Below are 13,270 nucleotides of genomic sequence, written 5' to 3'. Positions count from 1 at the left end.
CCCCACTTAAATGGGAGGTTAGACAAATGATGTCTGAGAGTCATTCCAGTTTTGACGTGACAGATACCCATCACATATCACGTGGAACGAGAGCCTTAGCAGACCAGATGAGATATAGCCTATAGAAGTACCTGCAGCTTGTACACCAGGTGCTGACTAATGCTGACATCACCAACCCCACGAGATCCCAGCACTAAAACACCAGCCAGAAATTCCCACTCTTCCAGTCAATAAAAACCCTTGTCCCTTAACTGGGACCATACATACCTTGGGCCACTGCAGAATCTGGCCTTGAGCTCCAGCGTTAGTCGTATGAAGGATGAAGCAGCTTAGAAATGGGAAGAAAGAAGAGTTGTTTAAACCAGACTTGGTTTAAACAGACCAGATGAAATATAGCCTACAGAAATACCTTGTTACAGACTTGTTACAGAGATTCCCAAGTCAGAGATGCTAAACATCACGTGAGGTGTCAAGCATAGAGTCTGAGAGCATGTTGTGGGCACTAAACTGCAGTCCTGGCCTTCTGGACAGACCCCCCTCTTAATGGCTTTTGATTGCTGCATGTTTCCTTCCACTCAGCACTCGGCAGAGATTCTGACCAGTACATAAGCATCAAGTGGCTCCTGTTCTGTTTGATCATTCTGAGCAGCTAAGTGCAGTACCTGCCTCCCTCCCACCTTCCACACTGGCCTGCTGCCTACCGAGCTTCTTGGAGAACTTCTCCTTCATGTGGGGAACAATGACAAAGAGGCTATGCAGAATAGAGAGGAAAATTTCCATCAAGCCTGGGTGGGTGGCCTGCTCCAAGTACCTCTGAAAGAACCAAAAAGGAGAATACAACCTACCACGACTGAGCTTTTGAAGAGGAAAATCCAGCTGCAAAAAGTGACATCAAATTTAGCAACAGTATACCAATCTTTTCATTTGAAGGGTACAAGAAAAGCTAGGGAGTCTCAAGTCACAAACCTACATGCAAGGCTTGCATCTACCATTAGGATTATATCAGGTGCTTTGCCTTCCCATGCCTCTATTCAAATAGTAAAATAAGAATACCATGATCTACTTTCCAGGAACAAATGAAGTCTGATGGTAAAAAATGCTTTCTAAACTATAATCTAAGATACTTGTGTTTCTATTATAATTAATAATATTACAATAATGATACACTTTACAAACAACCCTCACATTTATTATCCCTGTGGTCCTTAGATAGTCATGAGGCAACCAGATACAGCAGTCATGGGTTAAGAATAAAGAAAAGCAGGTTCTAATTTGCTCCTCTACAGAGCCACACTGATATCCTTTGCTGGCCACCTCCTTCCCTCTCTGGGCCTCAGAGCCATTGTTCTTGTACTGATCATTCCTCTGCTTTTAAACCAACTTTTTATAAAATTATCACTATAAAAGTAATACATTCTCATTAAAAATGTATAAAATATAGAAAAGTAGAAAGCAGGAATAATATAGTATTTCTATGATCTACTTCTAGGACTAACTCTAATACTCTACAAATCTATAAGGAGGCGGAGCAAATGAGGCAACAAATGTGAGTCACTAATGTGAGTCACTATTAGGGTCAGGGCAGCAGCAGATCCTGGTGTGACATTCAAGGAAAAGAGGCTCTCTCCTGCAGTTAGGGTTCTTCCTACTGTTGCCTACCATTCCCAGCAGGTGTCTAGGAGGTGGTTTCCCCAACTGACTTTTTTTTTTTTTTTTTTTGTCTTTTTGAGACAGGGTCTTGCTATGCAGTTCAGGCTGGCCTGGAGCTCACTTTGTAGCCCAGGCTGGTCTCAAACTTGCAAGATTCTCCTGTCTCAGCCACCTGAGTGCTGGGATTACAGGCATGCACCACCATGACTGGTAACAGACTCTTCACAGGCTCATAGGGTGCCCAACCTCAAGCAGGAAAGAACTCCAGGTGATCCTGGAGTCAACAACTGTGGGTACTATACTTCCTACTGTCTCAACCTTAAGTCAGCTCCAAATGAACCTTTGCAGAACCAGGTCTCTCTTCAGAGTGGTCATCTCATTTCACAGAACACTCATACACATTCCTCACTGACGCTTAGGCACAAACATTCACTCCTGCTCATAACTCACCAGAAAGACACAAAAACAGCTTGGGACCAGAAGCTGCAGATTTAATCTCAGCACTATCATGAACTTGCTTTGTAATGGTAAGACCAGATAACTTCATCTAAAAATTAAGGAAGAGGCTAGGGATATAGCTCAGTGGTAGAGTGCTTGCCTATCATCTGAAAGGTCCTGAGTTTGATCCCCAGCACCAAAATAAAAGAAAGAAAAGAAAAAGTAGGGGAACTTCCAGCACATATTTCTCAGGGCCATATACAAGATAAAAATTAGGCAATGAATAGAAGGCATTTATATATCACAAAAATTACCTATATATTATTTTATTGTGATTACTTTCTACTTTTCTTCAGAGGCATCTATTAGTTTTATAATGAAACACTACACTTTATTTTTAAAACCAAAGGAAATGTGGCTGAGAAAATAACATGGGTCAGGCCCCAAGGGCCAGTTGAGTAGTTGTGGCCTTGTGCCTGTAGCCTGCTAGCCTGCTGCACACACATTCTTCTCTACCCCAAGCTTCATGTTGCCCACAGATCAGGAGAACTTACCATCACCATGGGGATACACAGGGAGTCACAGGCACTAAGAAGAAATTCTGAGAAGGCCTCTAATGTGTCTTCCTTCTCGGCGCTGGGAGCTGTGAAGGGATTCTCCTGGGCCAAAGGCTCACCCTGGAATTCCACAGCCAACCTGAGAAATGAGTATGTAAGTATGTCCACCACCGCTCACACAAGGGTAGGAAGCACCAGCCTAGTGGATGTCTGAGTCAGAATCCAAAGGAAGTACCCTACCATCAGATCTGGAGAAGACTTAAGGCATCAGTGAGATCCAGTCCTTGACTACCCCTCCAGCCTCAGGCTCCCCCATCATACGTGACTCTTCCCACCACCGTGTGTCCTGTTTCACCTTTCTCTGTCTTCTCCTATGCTTTCTCTCCCCGGATTCTTGACAACTCAATGAATTCCATGTATATACTCAAAACTGTTTGTTCCACCTCTGGCTAGCATCAGGCCTGGCAGACAGGAGATATAACAAACATCTGTAAACATGGGCTGTGCTCAGTGACTAGCTATGTGCTAGGTAACTTCAGGGATGAACAGAGGTAAATGAGCACAACCTCATGGCACAGTAGCAAAAACTCTACCAGGATGGAATCTTTAGGCAGCAACGTGTCCACAAACCTCCCTCACACATCCCCAACCTCAAAGCCAAAGTCCTCCCAGTATTCATCAGAGCACCAGGAATCAGGTATCACTCTTGGAGTATTATCCTTGTCTGAATCTCTCCAATGCCTCCCCTCCCTATTCCCTCAGACCGCAGAGGGTTCCTCACCTGCAGGCATTTCTAAACCCTTCCAGAGTGCTCAGCAGGAACTTTCCCATTCGAAGGATCGCCTTCTCTGACTCTTTACTGTAGGGATGGCCCTGAGGTTAGAAAGAGAGAGGAACCTATGAGCCCAGTACCTGCTATGCGTCCCTGTCTATGCTTGGAAGGACTACAGACCTCCAACAATTAAACTGTGGTCTGCCAGTCACAAACATTTAAGTTTCCAAGGGAATCTTGGTGATACCCTTACAAACCTAACAGAGTAGCTTTTTTAAAGTAGTAGAAAGTGAAATCTTAACCTCCTGTTTCCCTGAGAACCACAGGACTAGCTCTTGGTCTATTGTATGCAGAAGGCTATCACAGGCTAGGAGACATTAGCCTAACTGGCTGTAATGTCCATATTGTTGCTCTAAAACACAAGAAAACCCTCATCGTTTCAGGTATAAAGATTTTAATCTCAAAAAATATAATCAACATTTATAGTGACAATACCTTTCCCGATTATTTTAAATCTACACAGCATTAAAAGCCAATGATTTTTATCAGTGTGTACAACACAGGGCACATTTGTCAAGTTCTTTGTAAATTTCTATCAAATCCAGCCTGGATTTTGTGAGCATTTTTCCTATACCTACTTAGATAACATAAAGGAACAAAGTGTAGTGCAGAATAGGTTTGGGTACAAACACCCTAGGATCTACTAATCAGGCTCAAGAACTTGCTCATTTTGGACTTAGAGAGAACGTATTTAAACACTGTTGCTTCAGTTTCCTCAGCACATGAAGATAATAACCCTTAAGCCTCACAGTAATGCAGTTAGGAAAAAAATAACATCTCATTGTAGGTGTTTGTGCATGAGAAAAAACTATGAAATGGCATCTGATAGTAAGGGAAAGTACTGATTATCTTTCTAAAGACACAACAGAACAAGGAGTTCAGAAAAATCAGGCTGCAGTACACTAACCAGAGCCCTCATGTTCAGCGGAGTCTGGGAAAGCTCTGTACACCGGCTCAGCATGGCTTCCAACAAGGCCCGCAGTGCTGTGTACTGCACAGGTGGAGCACTCTGATGGTCCTTCCTGCACCCGGAGAAACAAGAACAGGCTCAGTGAGAAGTTAAGTGTCCCCAAAACCTCCCCAGGATCTCAGGAAAAGAAGGGCAGTGTGACAGCTCTGAACATAAGGACCAGCAACTAAAGAAAAACGGTTAACCCTCATCCCTAGGCACTTTTGGAATGCTGAATGATTTTCTGAATTTTCTAACAGGCTCTTAGTCAACTATATATAATTTCAGCTTGATTGTTCTTTGTCTTCTTGATTCCTAGAAGCTCAAAGTTAGGCCAGCTGGCCTTGGGCCTTCCTTCTTGCCTTTCTCCCTCCCTCTCTTTGAGATAGGGTCTCCCTGCATTACCCAAGCTGGTTTTGAACTCCTGGGCCCAATCCTCCTGCTTCAGCCTGTAAAATAGCTGGGATTACAAGAACGTACTACCGTGCCCGGCTTGGAAACTCCAAGTTTCTGTCTGTCAGTGATCATCAAGCCTTGGTTCCATCATCTTTAGCTTTTTTTCAGAAGCCCTCATTCTTCCTTTTAGCTGTCCTTACCAGACACCCTCTGACCAGCTCCACCTCAGAGGGGCCACATCAGTAAACATCCTGTTGAGTTAAAGTCAAAAGTAAAATAACCCAAGGATGAATAACTCACCTCTCCCCATCTCTCTGCACAATTCTGATGCAACTAGTTTTAAAACTTCAGGTACCACTCCCCTTCACATACCCTGCTGGCTAAACTGGCCACTGTACCCTCAGTAACCCCTATCCTTGCTAAAGCTACTGTCCTACAAATCCACACCTCCCCCATCCCACCTAACATAGTGCAAATACCAGCACCCGCCTGAAAGATGCTCCTGGCCCTCTCCACATCCCCAGTGCTCTCTTTCTCCATGCTCTCAAGACCCTGTTGGGCCAGGCGTGGTGGCACATGCCTGTAATGCCAGCACTTGGGAGGCTGAGGCAGGAGAATCATTGCAAGTTCGAGACCAGCCTGGGCTACAAAGTGAGCTCAAGGCCAACATGAACTGCATAGTGAGACCCTGTTCCCTGTCTCAAAAAGACCCTGTTGATTTACTCGCCTCACACACCCTGGGATTCATATTCCAGACTTAGATTCAAATCAGCGAAGGACACGGAGAAAGGATGCAAACTGAAGTCACTGCAATGTAACTGCTATTTTTCCTTTTAATTTTTAGAGCCAATCTGGAGTCAAATGACAGAGACCTAAATATGGTTACAGAATATTAACAACTTTTATGTTGTAAAAGTAAAATATAGCTGGTTGCCCTTGAGTAGTAGAAGGGAGAGAGAAGAGGGAAATGGAAGAGCCAGGTGGTGCTAAGAGAATGGGAATCCAGAGTTACTGCTTCAATTCAAGCAAGCAGGAAACATGGCTTTAGGTACATTATTTAAAAGGTTGAAGATATAAAATATTAACTAGCAAAAATCTCAAGGCGATGAAGAAATGACAAAAAATAAAAAATATGAAATCATTAAATTTTTATCTTTCCTACTAACAAGTCAATTAATAATGTCTTGAACTGATAAACAGTATAGCTGGATGTAGTGGCACATGTCGGCAATCCCAGTACTTAGGAGGTTGAAGCAGGAGGATTACAAGCTCAAGTCCATCTTGGGCAATTGAGTGAGACCCAGTCTCAAAAATAAACAAGATCATAGTGGCACACTGTGTCTGGTAAGGACAGCTAAAAGGAAGAATGAGGGCTTCTGAAAAAAAGCTTTAGGTACATTATTATGCTAATAGTCTATTAGGAATATACCCTGACTGTCTAATAGGAATGAGAGATAAAGCAATGAAAAAACCAACAAGATCCCTGACTTGAAGTCTGTATTTTAGTAGAAGGGAAGAGACACAAAACAAACAAGTAAACAAGAACTCTCAGGCACTGGGTAGATGCTGTACCAACCTGGCTTGTCAATTAAAGGAAGACACTCTGAATGAGACTTGAACCATAGGAAAAAGGCAGGCACACAGAGATTTAAGGGAAGAATATTTTAGGCAGAAAAAATCATAAACAGAAAGGCCCTACCAAAGAACTAAGTTTAGTATGTTCAAGAAAGAGAAAAAAGACCAGAGAAATGAATGAGACTTGGTCAAGTACCAATTATAGAGCCAAGGACTCAACTCCCATTCTTTAAACCCCAATTTGAAGGCAGGTGTGGTAATGCCCAACATGTAAATGGCAGTTCCAGAGAAAACAGAGTATAGATATGCCAAAACAATATGTACTAATAATTTTTTTTTAATTTAAAAAAAGAACAGAGTAAATACAGGAGAGAAAAGAAATGCTGCAAGAAAATGTTAAAAAAAAAAAAAAAGGGTGGGGTGGGGTGAGGGATGTCCCTTAGGTACATGTAAGGGAGAAAATCCAGACCTTTTCTGAGGTCTCTCACCTCAGAAAAGCGGAAGTAGCCTTCACTGCCTCAGCGGCCACCTCTAGCACAGGGCTGCTTACTGCCTCCTGGAGGGCACGGGCAGCATCTCCACACATGGCTGAGCTTGTGAATAACCGGATCTCCTCTGGCTGCCTGGGAAATGATAGATGAGAAGCAAGTGGGTGAACTCCTGTCATCAGGAATGAAAGCTCACTTCTCCTTCCCCAGTCTGGCCCTAGCAGGCCTGGTACTCTGTCACTTTACTTACCTGGTCAGGATCTCAGCAAAGAGCAGCAGGCCCTGCTTGTGCAGCTCTGTGCTGGTCATCTTCAGGCTTCCCTGAAGGCTCCTCACCACTGCCTCGATCCCTATCTCAGGATAACACACCACAGACCAGGTACAAGTGATTAAATCCAAGGCCTTCACACAGATCTACATCCCCAGCATTTAATTTTTTTTTTTCTTCAGAGAAGTTCTTGCTAAGTTACCCAGACTAGACTCGATCTTGTAATCTTCCTCCCTCTGCCTCCCAGAGTACCAGGGTTAAAAGTATGTGTCACCATACTCAGCTTCAAGAAACTTTGAAGAGATAAATTAGCAAAATTTAGGGATTAACTAGATATTGATACAGTTATCTGGAGCTGGTAAGACTAAAACCAAGGCTATACAGCAGTGGTTAGAATTGTCCTTTCTGTGCAACAAGAATTCATTAAGCAGCTAATAGGAATGCCCTTTCCTTCCTGAAGCATCTACATATGTGTATTCCTGCTAATCAGTGACAGCAGAGCCATTTGGATATCAGTGCTTGCATATGAAATCTGGTAAGGAGTCTTCTTTTTATCAGTGGCAAATTTTCGCACTTTTTAAGAGTAGGAACAAACAGGCTCTGCTGTGAGTTTGGGCCAAGTAAAAGTAGGAAAAAAGGAAAAAGAAATAAAAAATACTATACCCTCCAGTGTAGGGTAGGCTACCTTAAAGAGACATAATAGCCTGGTAATGAGTGTTAACTAAGGGGAACGTCCAGACCCAGCACTCCCCTCCAAGGTGGAGGCCAGGCCCATCACTGTTGCTGCCACCCAATTTCTAACTTCTCCACCCAACCCAAAGCCAGCACAGGAGCCGCGCTACCAACCATACACTGTGTGGCACTTGGAAAAGAACAGCGGCTCTTCCACTAGGAGTATCAGGCAGTTGTAGCTAGACCAGACGAGCACTTCACTGGAAGAGGAAAGATGCTCAAAGATGAACTCTGGCCGGTGAAAGAGGGAGAAAACAATGACAGCTCTGAGATCATGGTCCTTTATTTGATGTAAAGGCCTTAGGTTTATTCAGCATCTTACTGCTGACACTTTTATTCACACAATTTCTCAGTCAGACAGGTCACTGATTCACAGATAAAGCTGGGAAATCTCCTCAGAGTCTGGTCTAAATTCAGGGAATTAAGTAAAGTTCACATTGTAAACACCAAGAGGCCCATTTAGTTCCCAAAACTTCCAAGCTGATTTCTTCCAAATAGCAGGTTCAAGAGTCCTCTGCTAACTGGGCCCTGAGGGAAGAACTACAGATCTTCACATCAGGGTTCCCCCAAGGAAAAGGCCTCGATAGCTCTTCCTCAGTGAAGCCAACAGCTGACATCTTTTTAGCAGATGAAGAAACTGATGTCCAGAGAGGCAATTTACTGGAAGAAGTAGGTTTGGGACTTAGATTTTCTAATTCTCAGGATGGGCAACAGAATGATGCAGAAAATAAAGTTTTTAGAGTTGAAGAGACCTCATTTTACATTCCATCTCTGCCAATGACTAGCCTTATAGATTTGAACCAGTTTTTTTACCTTGAAAGCTCCATATACCCACACCTCCTATAAAAAAGTTGGTATATAATTATATTAGGCTTGTAGGTAATTAATTGTCTCCATGTAAATAATAATTTTGTGTCTTTTCTCAAAAAAATCAATTTCCTTATTTATAAAATAACAAAGATGAGCTGGAGATATAGATCAGTGGGGTAGACTGCTTAACATGAGCAAGGCCCTAGGTTTTCAGTATACGTGCTCCCGAAGCAAGCACCGCTGGGGTTTGATCCCCAGCACCACAAAAAAAAAAAAAAAAAAAAAAGAGCCAGGCTTGGTAGTGCATGCCTGTAATCCCAGCAGCTGGGAGGCTGAGGCAGGAGGATCATTGGGAATTCAAGGCCAACCTGGACTGCACAGTGACACCCTGTGTCAAGACGACAAAAAAACAAAAACAAAACCCAAAGACGTGGACCTCAACGTGGTAACATTTACAAGTACCTCAGGGTATATTTCCTGGCTAGGGGCTGGGGATTTAGCTCAGTGGCACAGCGCCTGCCTGGCAAGCGTGAGGTCATGAGTTCGATTCCTGGTACTGGGAAAAAAAAAAAAAAAAAAGCAATATATTTCCTGGCTCCTAACAGGCCTTGGGGAAAGTTTCTTTTGCCTTCCTACCCCACAGATCTGCAGATCCACCCCCTACCCCACACTAGGACTTTATTCCCGGAAGGTAAAAAAATGACAAAGATCAGTAAAAAAAATTGCTCAAAGTCATACAAAAAGTCTGCAGCCAGAGGATGTGAACATTACAAAGCTTTTTTCATGTATTGGTCCAACCCCACCCCAACCCCTTCAGTGTGACTTATCAAAGGTTCCCAGATAGGGCTGCTGCTACTGCTGTGACCCCACTTGAATCCTGTCAGGATTCTGCGGTCTTCAGAAAAGAGGGTGAGAGGGCCCCCCCTACCTGGGATGTCAGCATGGATGAAGGCCGAGGCATGCTTCACTGGGGAATGGACCAACACTGAAGTTATACAGTGAGTACTGGCCACCTGCAAGGACTCATCTCTAGAAAGAAGAAACTGAAAACACAGCAGCAGAAAGCGCCCCAGTTACATCACTGACAGGACCAGAGGACCTAGCCTGAGTCTAATTCATCTCTGACCTCTCCTGTACTACTCAGTACCAGGCAAGGACAGCACAGGGGGAACAGTGATGGACTACGGAAAGGAGTATCTGTGAACAGTACAGGTGAGAAATGGAATGAAAGAACATAATGTAAAATCCACCGATGGCACTCAAAAACAACAAAACTGCCCCTTAGTAGTGCTCAGGCCTTCCTTCATGTGCCAAAAGTACTTTCAAGCCCTCATCTGAGTTTGTTATTTTCAACAGTCCTGTGACATTACATGGGAAGGTTCCATTGTGATTTTCAGTTTACTGAATTTATAAAAAAGAGGTTAACATAGCAAGCCTGAGGTTTTTTCCTTAGAAAGGCCTGTGCAAGGTGGGGCCCTGGCTGGGTTTGATGAGAGTGGCATGACTAAACTATTTGTACACAGTAGACTATGTGCTATACCTGCTTCCCTTCTGGGAGTCTAGAACTTGATGTGCTACACAGAGGGTGCCTTTGTGATCAGCCAGGCCCCAATAAAATCCCTGAGCACTGAGACTTTAATGAGCTTCCCTGGTGAGCCACATTTCACATGTGTTTTCACAACACATTGCCGGAGGAATTACATGCAACCTATGTGACCCAAAGGAAGAGGATTCTGGAAACATGTGCCTGATTTCCCGCAGACTCTACCCATGTGCCTTTGCTCTTTGCCAATTCTGCTTTATATTCTTTCACTGTAATGTGCCATCACCACGAACATGACTATACACTGAATCCTGTACGTCCTCACAGAGAATCATCAAACCTGGGAGTGGTCCTGGGAACTCTTCTCAAGGTTAAATTATTTCAAGTCACACAGCTAAAAAAAATGGCAAAGCTACTGCAGAAATCTTGTTCAGCAATATCCATATCTAGGAGTCTTCCCACAACTAAGATGCTTCCCCCATAATTTTTTTTCCTTTAAAATTTTAGATCAGGCTAAGCATGGTGGCACATGCCTGCAATTCCAGCACTCTAGGAGGCTGAAGCAAGATCACATGTGCCAGTCCAGCTTGGGCAACTTAGTGATTCAGTAAGATCTTGTCTCAAAATTAAAGGAGGTGTAGAGGGCAGGGGATATAGTTCAGTGTGAAGGCCCTGGGTTAAACCCCCGATATTAAAAAAAAAAAAAAAAAAAAAAGGAAGGTAGACCAGGTTACTCTTCTATTGAAAACATCTCAATAAATTTTTATTGCACTCTGAATAACATCCAAACTCCTATTGGACACTACAGGCATTAGGAAATCCCATAACACTTTTAGAAATCAAATAAAGAATTAACTGCAACCATTTTTTAAGTATCATAGAAACTGACAGTTTGTGGGTAAATGCCCAGTCTGACAAACATCACCAAAAAGGAAGAGTGTGCTTGGTTTTAGAGCATCAAAGGAAAAAGACCAAGTCACACTCATGTCTGGTAGAGAAGCATCTGACTAAGCAGGGTTAAACTATCTCAGCCATAACAGCTGATAAAGAGCCTTTCTACTTGTGTGCAAAGTTTAGATATTTTTATCTTGTTCTCTTTTCTAAAGGAAATAACATTTTGTATTTTACACTAAGATACTACTGATGTAAAGCAAAGTATTATATTATGTACCAATTAAATTATGATATACCATTGACAGTAAAATACCTCCCAATTTCAGGGCTGGTTTTGTTTTGCTTTGTTTTGTTGATAGGATCTCACTATGTAAATCAGGCTGGCCTTGAACTCACTATGTAACCCAGGCTGGCTTCAAACTCACAATGATCCTCCTGCCTGAGCTTCCCAGTGCTAAGATTACAAGCGTATACCACCATGGCTGGCTTGATAGCATATTATTTTGGTCAGTAAGAAGATACTTTTGGAAACCTGATAAAAAGAATGGTAGATGAGAACAAGGTCCAAGAAGCACCTGAGTTCTCTTGTTATTGAACCTAGAGACCAAGAATCACAAGACAGGAGATGTAGCTCAGTGCAAAGGCCCTGAGTTGAATCCCCTGTACTGAAAAAAAAAAAAAAAAAAAAAAACTGTAAGACAATTACCTTTTTGAGCACCAAAGGCAGTGAGAGCTCTCCTGATGATCCCTTGACACTCTCAGCATTTCCTGCCAGCATGAACTTGTTCATGATCATGGACACAAAGAGATCATACTTCAGCAGGTGCCTCAGCAAACCTATGAAGCAAAGGGATTGGGAGTGAGGCGAAAGGAGCACAGGCAAGAGAGTCCTCCCAAGACAGCCCCTCACCCACCTCCAGAGAAACTCCTTTGGTCACAGTAGATGAAAATTTGGTTGCTATCCTTAAGCAGCAGTTTGCTTTTTGCAAACCAGCTCCCTCCCACAAGGATCTGATGAAAATTTTCTAAGTCCTAGGCCTAAGGATCTAGAGCAGTGGTGGTGAACCTGTGGTACACATGCTGCAGTGGGCTGTTTGTATCACTAAAAGCTCTAAAAGTTTCACCATCACTGATCTGGGAATTTGATAGTGAGCAACCCTCTATCATCCCACTAACTCTAAATTTCATGAGGACAAGGATAAATGTCAGTTTCACATCATTTGTCACCTGCCATAGCTCTTTACACACAATATTTTTTGACTAAAAAAAGAACTATGGACTCCTGCAAGGGGAACAGACATAAAAATAAGTCACACAAAGCTGGTGCAGTGGCACGTGCCTAGCTAGGTAGGAAGCTAGTGGGAAGATCACTTGAGCCCAGGAGTTTCAAGGCCAGCTTGGGAAACATAGCAAGACACCATCTCAAAAGGGAAAAAAAAGTCACGCCAATGATTACTTACAATTTGGTGCATCACACAAATGAGGAACAGGCAGATACATGAGAGTATAGATAGGAGAATCTAACCTAGTGTGGGGATCAGTAAAATGTTTCACCAGCAAGTTCAAACCAAATCTGAAAGTAAGTAGGGGAAAGCATTCCAGGTGGAAGGAACAGCAGTCTAGACACTAAAGAAACCCAGAGTAAGCCGGGCATTGTGGTGCATGCCTGTAACCCCAGCACTCGGGAGGCTGAGGCAGGAGGATCATTGCGAGTTCAAGGCCAGCCTAGGCTATAAAGTGAGCTCAAGGTCAGCCTGAACTGCATAGCGAGACCTTGTCTCAAAAAGACAAAAAAAAAAACAAAAAAGAAAGAAAGAAAGAAACCCAGAGTACTTAAAAAAAGTAGAGAGGTCCAGAAATGATGCTTGAGAAGTAGTTATACTATGAAAGATCATAAGAGCAATGTCAGGGATTCTGGAAGTCCCAGGAAGCCACTAAAGCGTGTGTGTGTGTGTGTGTGTGTGTGTGTGTGTGTGTGTGTGTGTGTTTTGATACAGGGTCTCAATATGTAGTCCACACTAAAGCGTGTGTGTGTGTGTGTGCGTGTGTGTGTGTGTGTGTTTTGATACAGGGTCTCAATATGTAGTTCCAGCTGGCCTTGAACTCACTATGTAGCCCAGGCTGGCCTCAAACTCACA

At 43.1% G+C, this 13,270-nt stretch overlaps 1 protein-coding gene across 5 annotated transcripts in view; it reads right to left on the bottom strand.

The window, feature by feature from the left end:
• Positions 1–13,270, bottom strand: part of Mei1 (meiotic double-stranded break formation protein 1) — a 59,596-nt gene that overhangs the window by 33,697 nt on the left and 12,629 nt on the right. For all 5 annotated transcript variants that reach the window (XM_013511487.1, XM_005379371.1, XM_013511488.1 and 2 more), the window contains exons 7-16: positions 11,839–11,969; positions 9,624–9,738; positions 8,000–8,116; positions 7,136–7,235; positions 6,886–7,020; positions 4,385–4,499; positions 3,427–3,518; positions 2,643–2,784; positions 702–813; positions 268–328 (exon numbers count right to left, since the gene is read on the bottom strand). In XM_013511487.1, the coding sequence (XP_013366941.1) occupies positions 268–328; positions 702–813; positions 2,643–2,784; positions 3,427–3,518; positions 4,385–4,499; positions 6,886–7,020; positions 7,136–7,235; positions 8,000–8,116; positions 9,624–9,738; positions 11,839–11,969 (1,120 nt within the window). The remainder of the gene's footprint in view (positions 1–267; positions 329–701; positions 814–2,642; positions 2,785–3,426; positions 3,519–4,384; positions 4,500–6,885; positions 7,021–7,135; positions 7,236–7,999; positions 8,117–9,623; positions 9,739–11,838; positions 11,970–13,270) is intronic.

Source organism: Chinchilla lanigera, unplaced genomic scaffold, assembly GCF_000276665.1.
Source record: "Chinchilla lanigera isolate Chin_1 unplaced genomic scaffold, ChiLan1.0 scaffold00012, whole genome shotgun sequence".
Taxonomy (NCBI): domain Eukaryota; kingdom Metazoa; phylum Chordata; class Mammalia; order Rodentia; family Chinchillidae; genus Chinchilla; species Chinchilla lanigera.
This window is presented reverse-complemented; position numbering and strand designations above follow the sequence as displayed.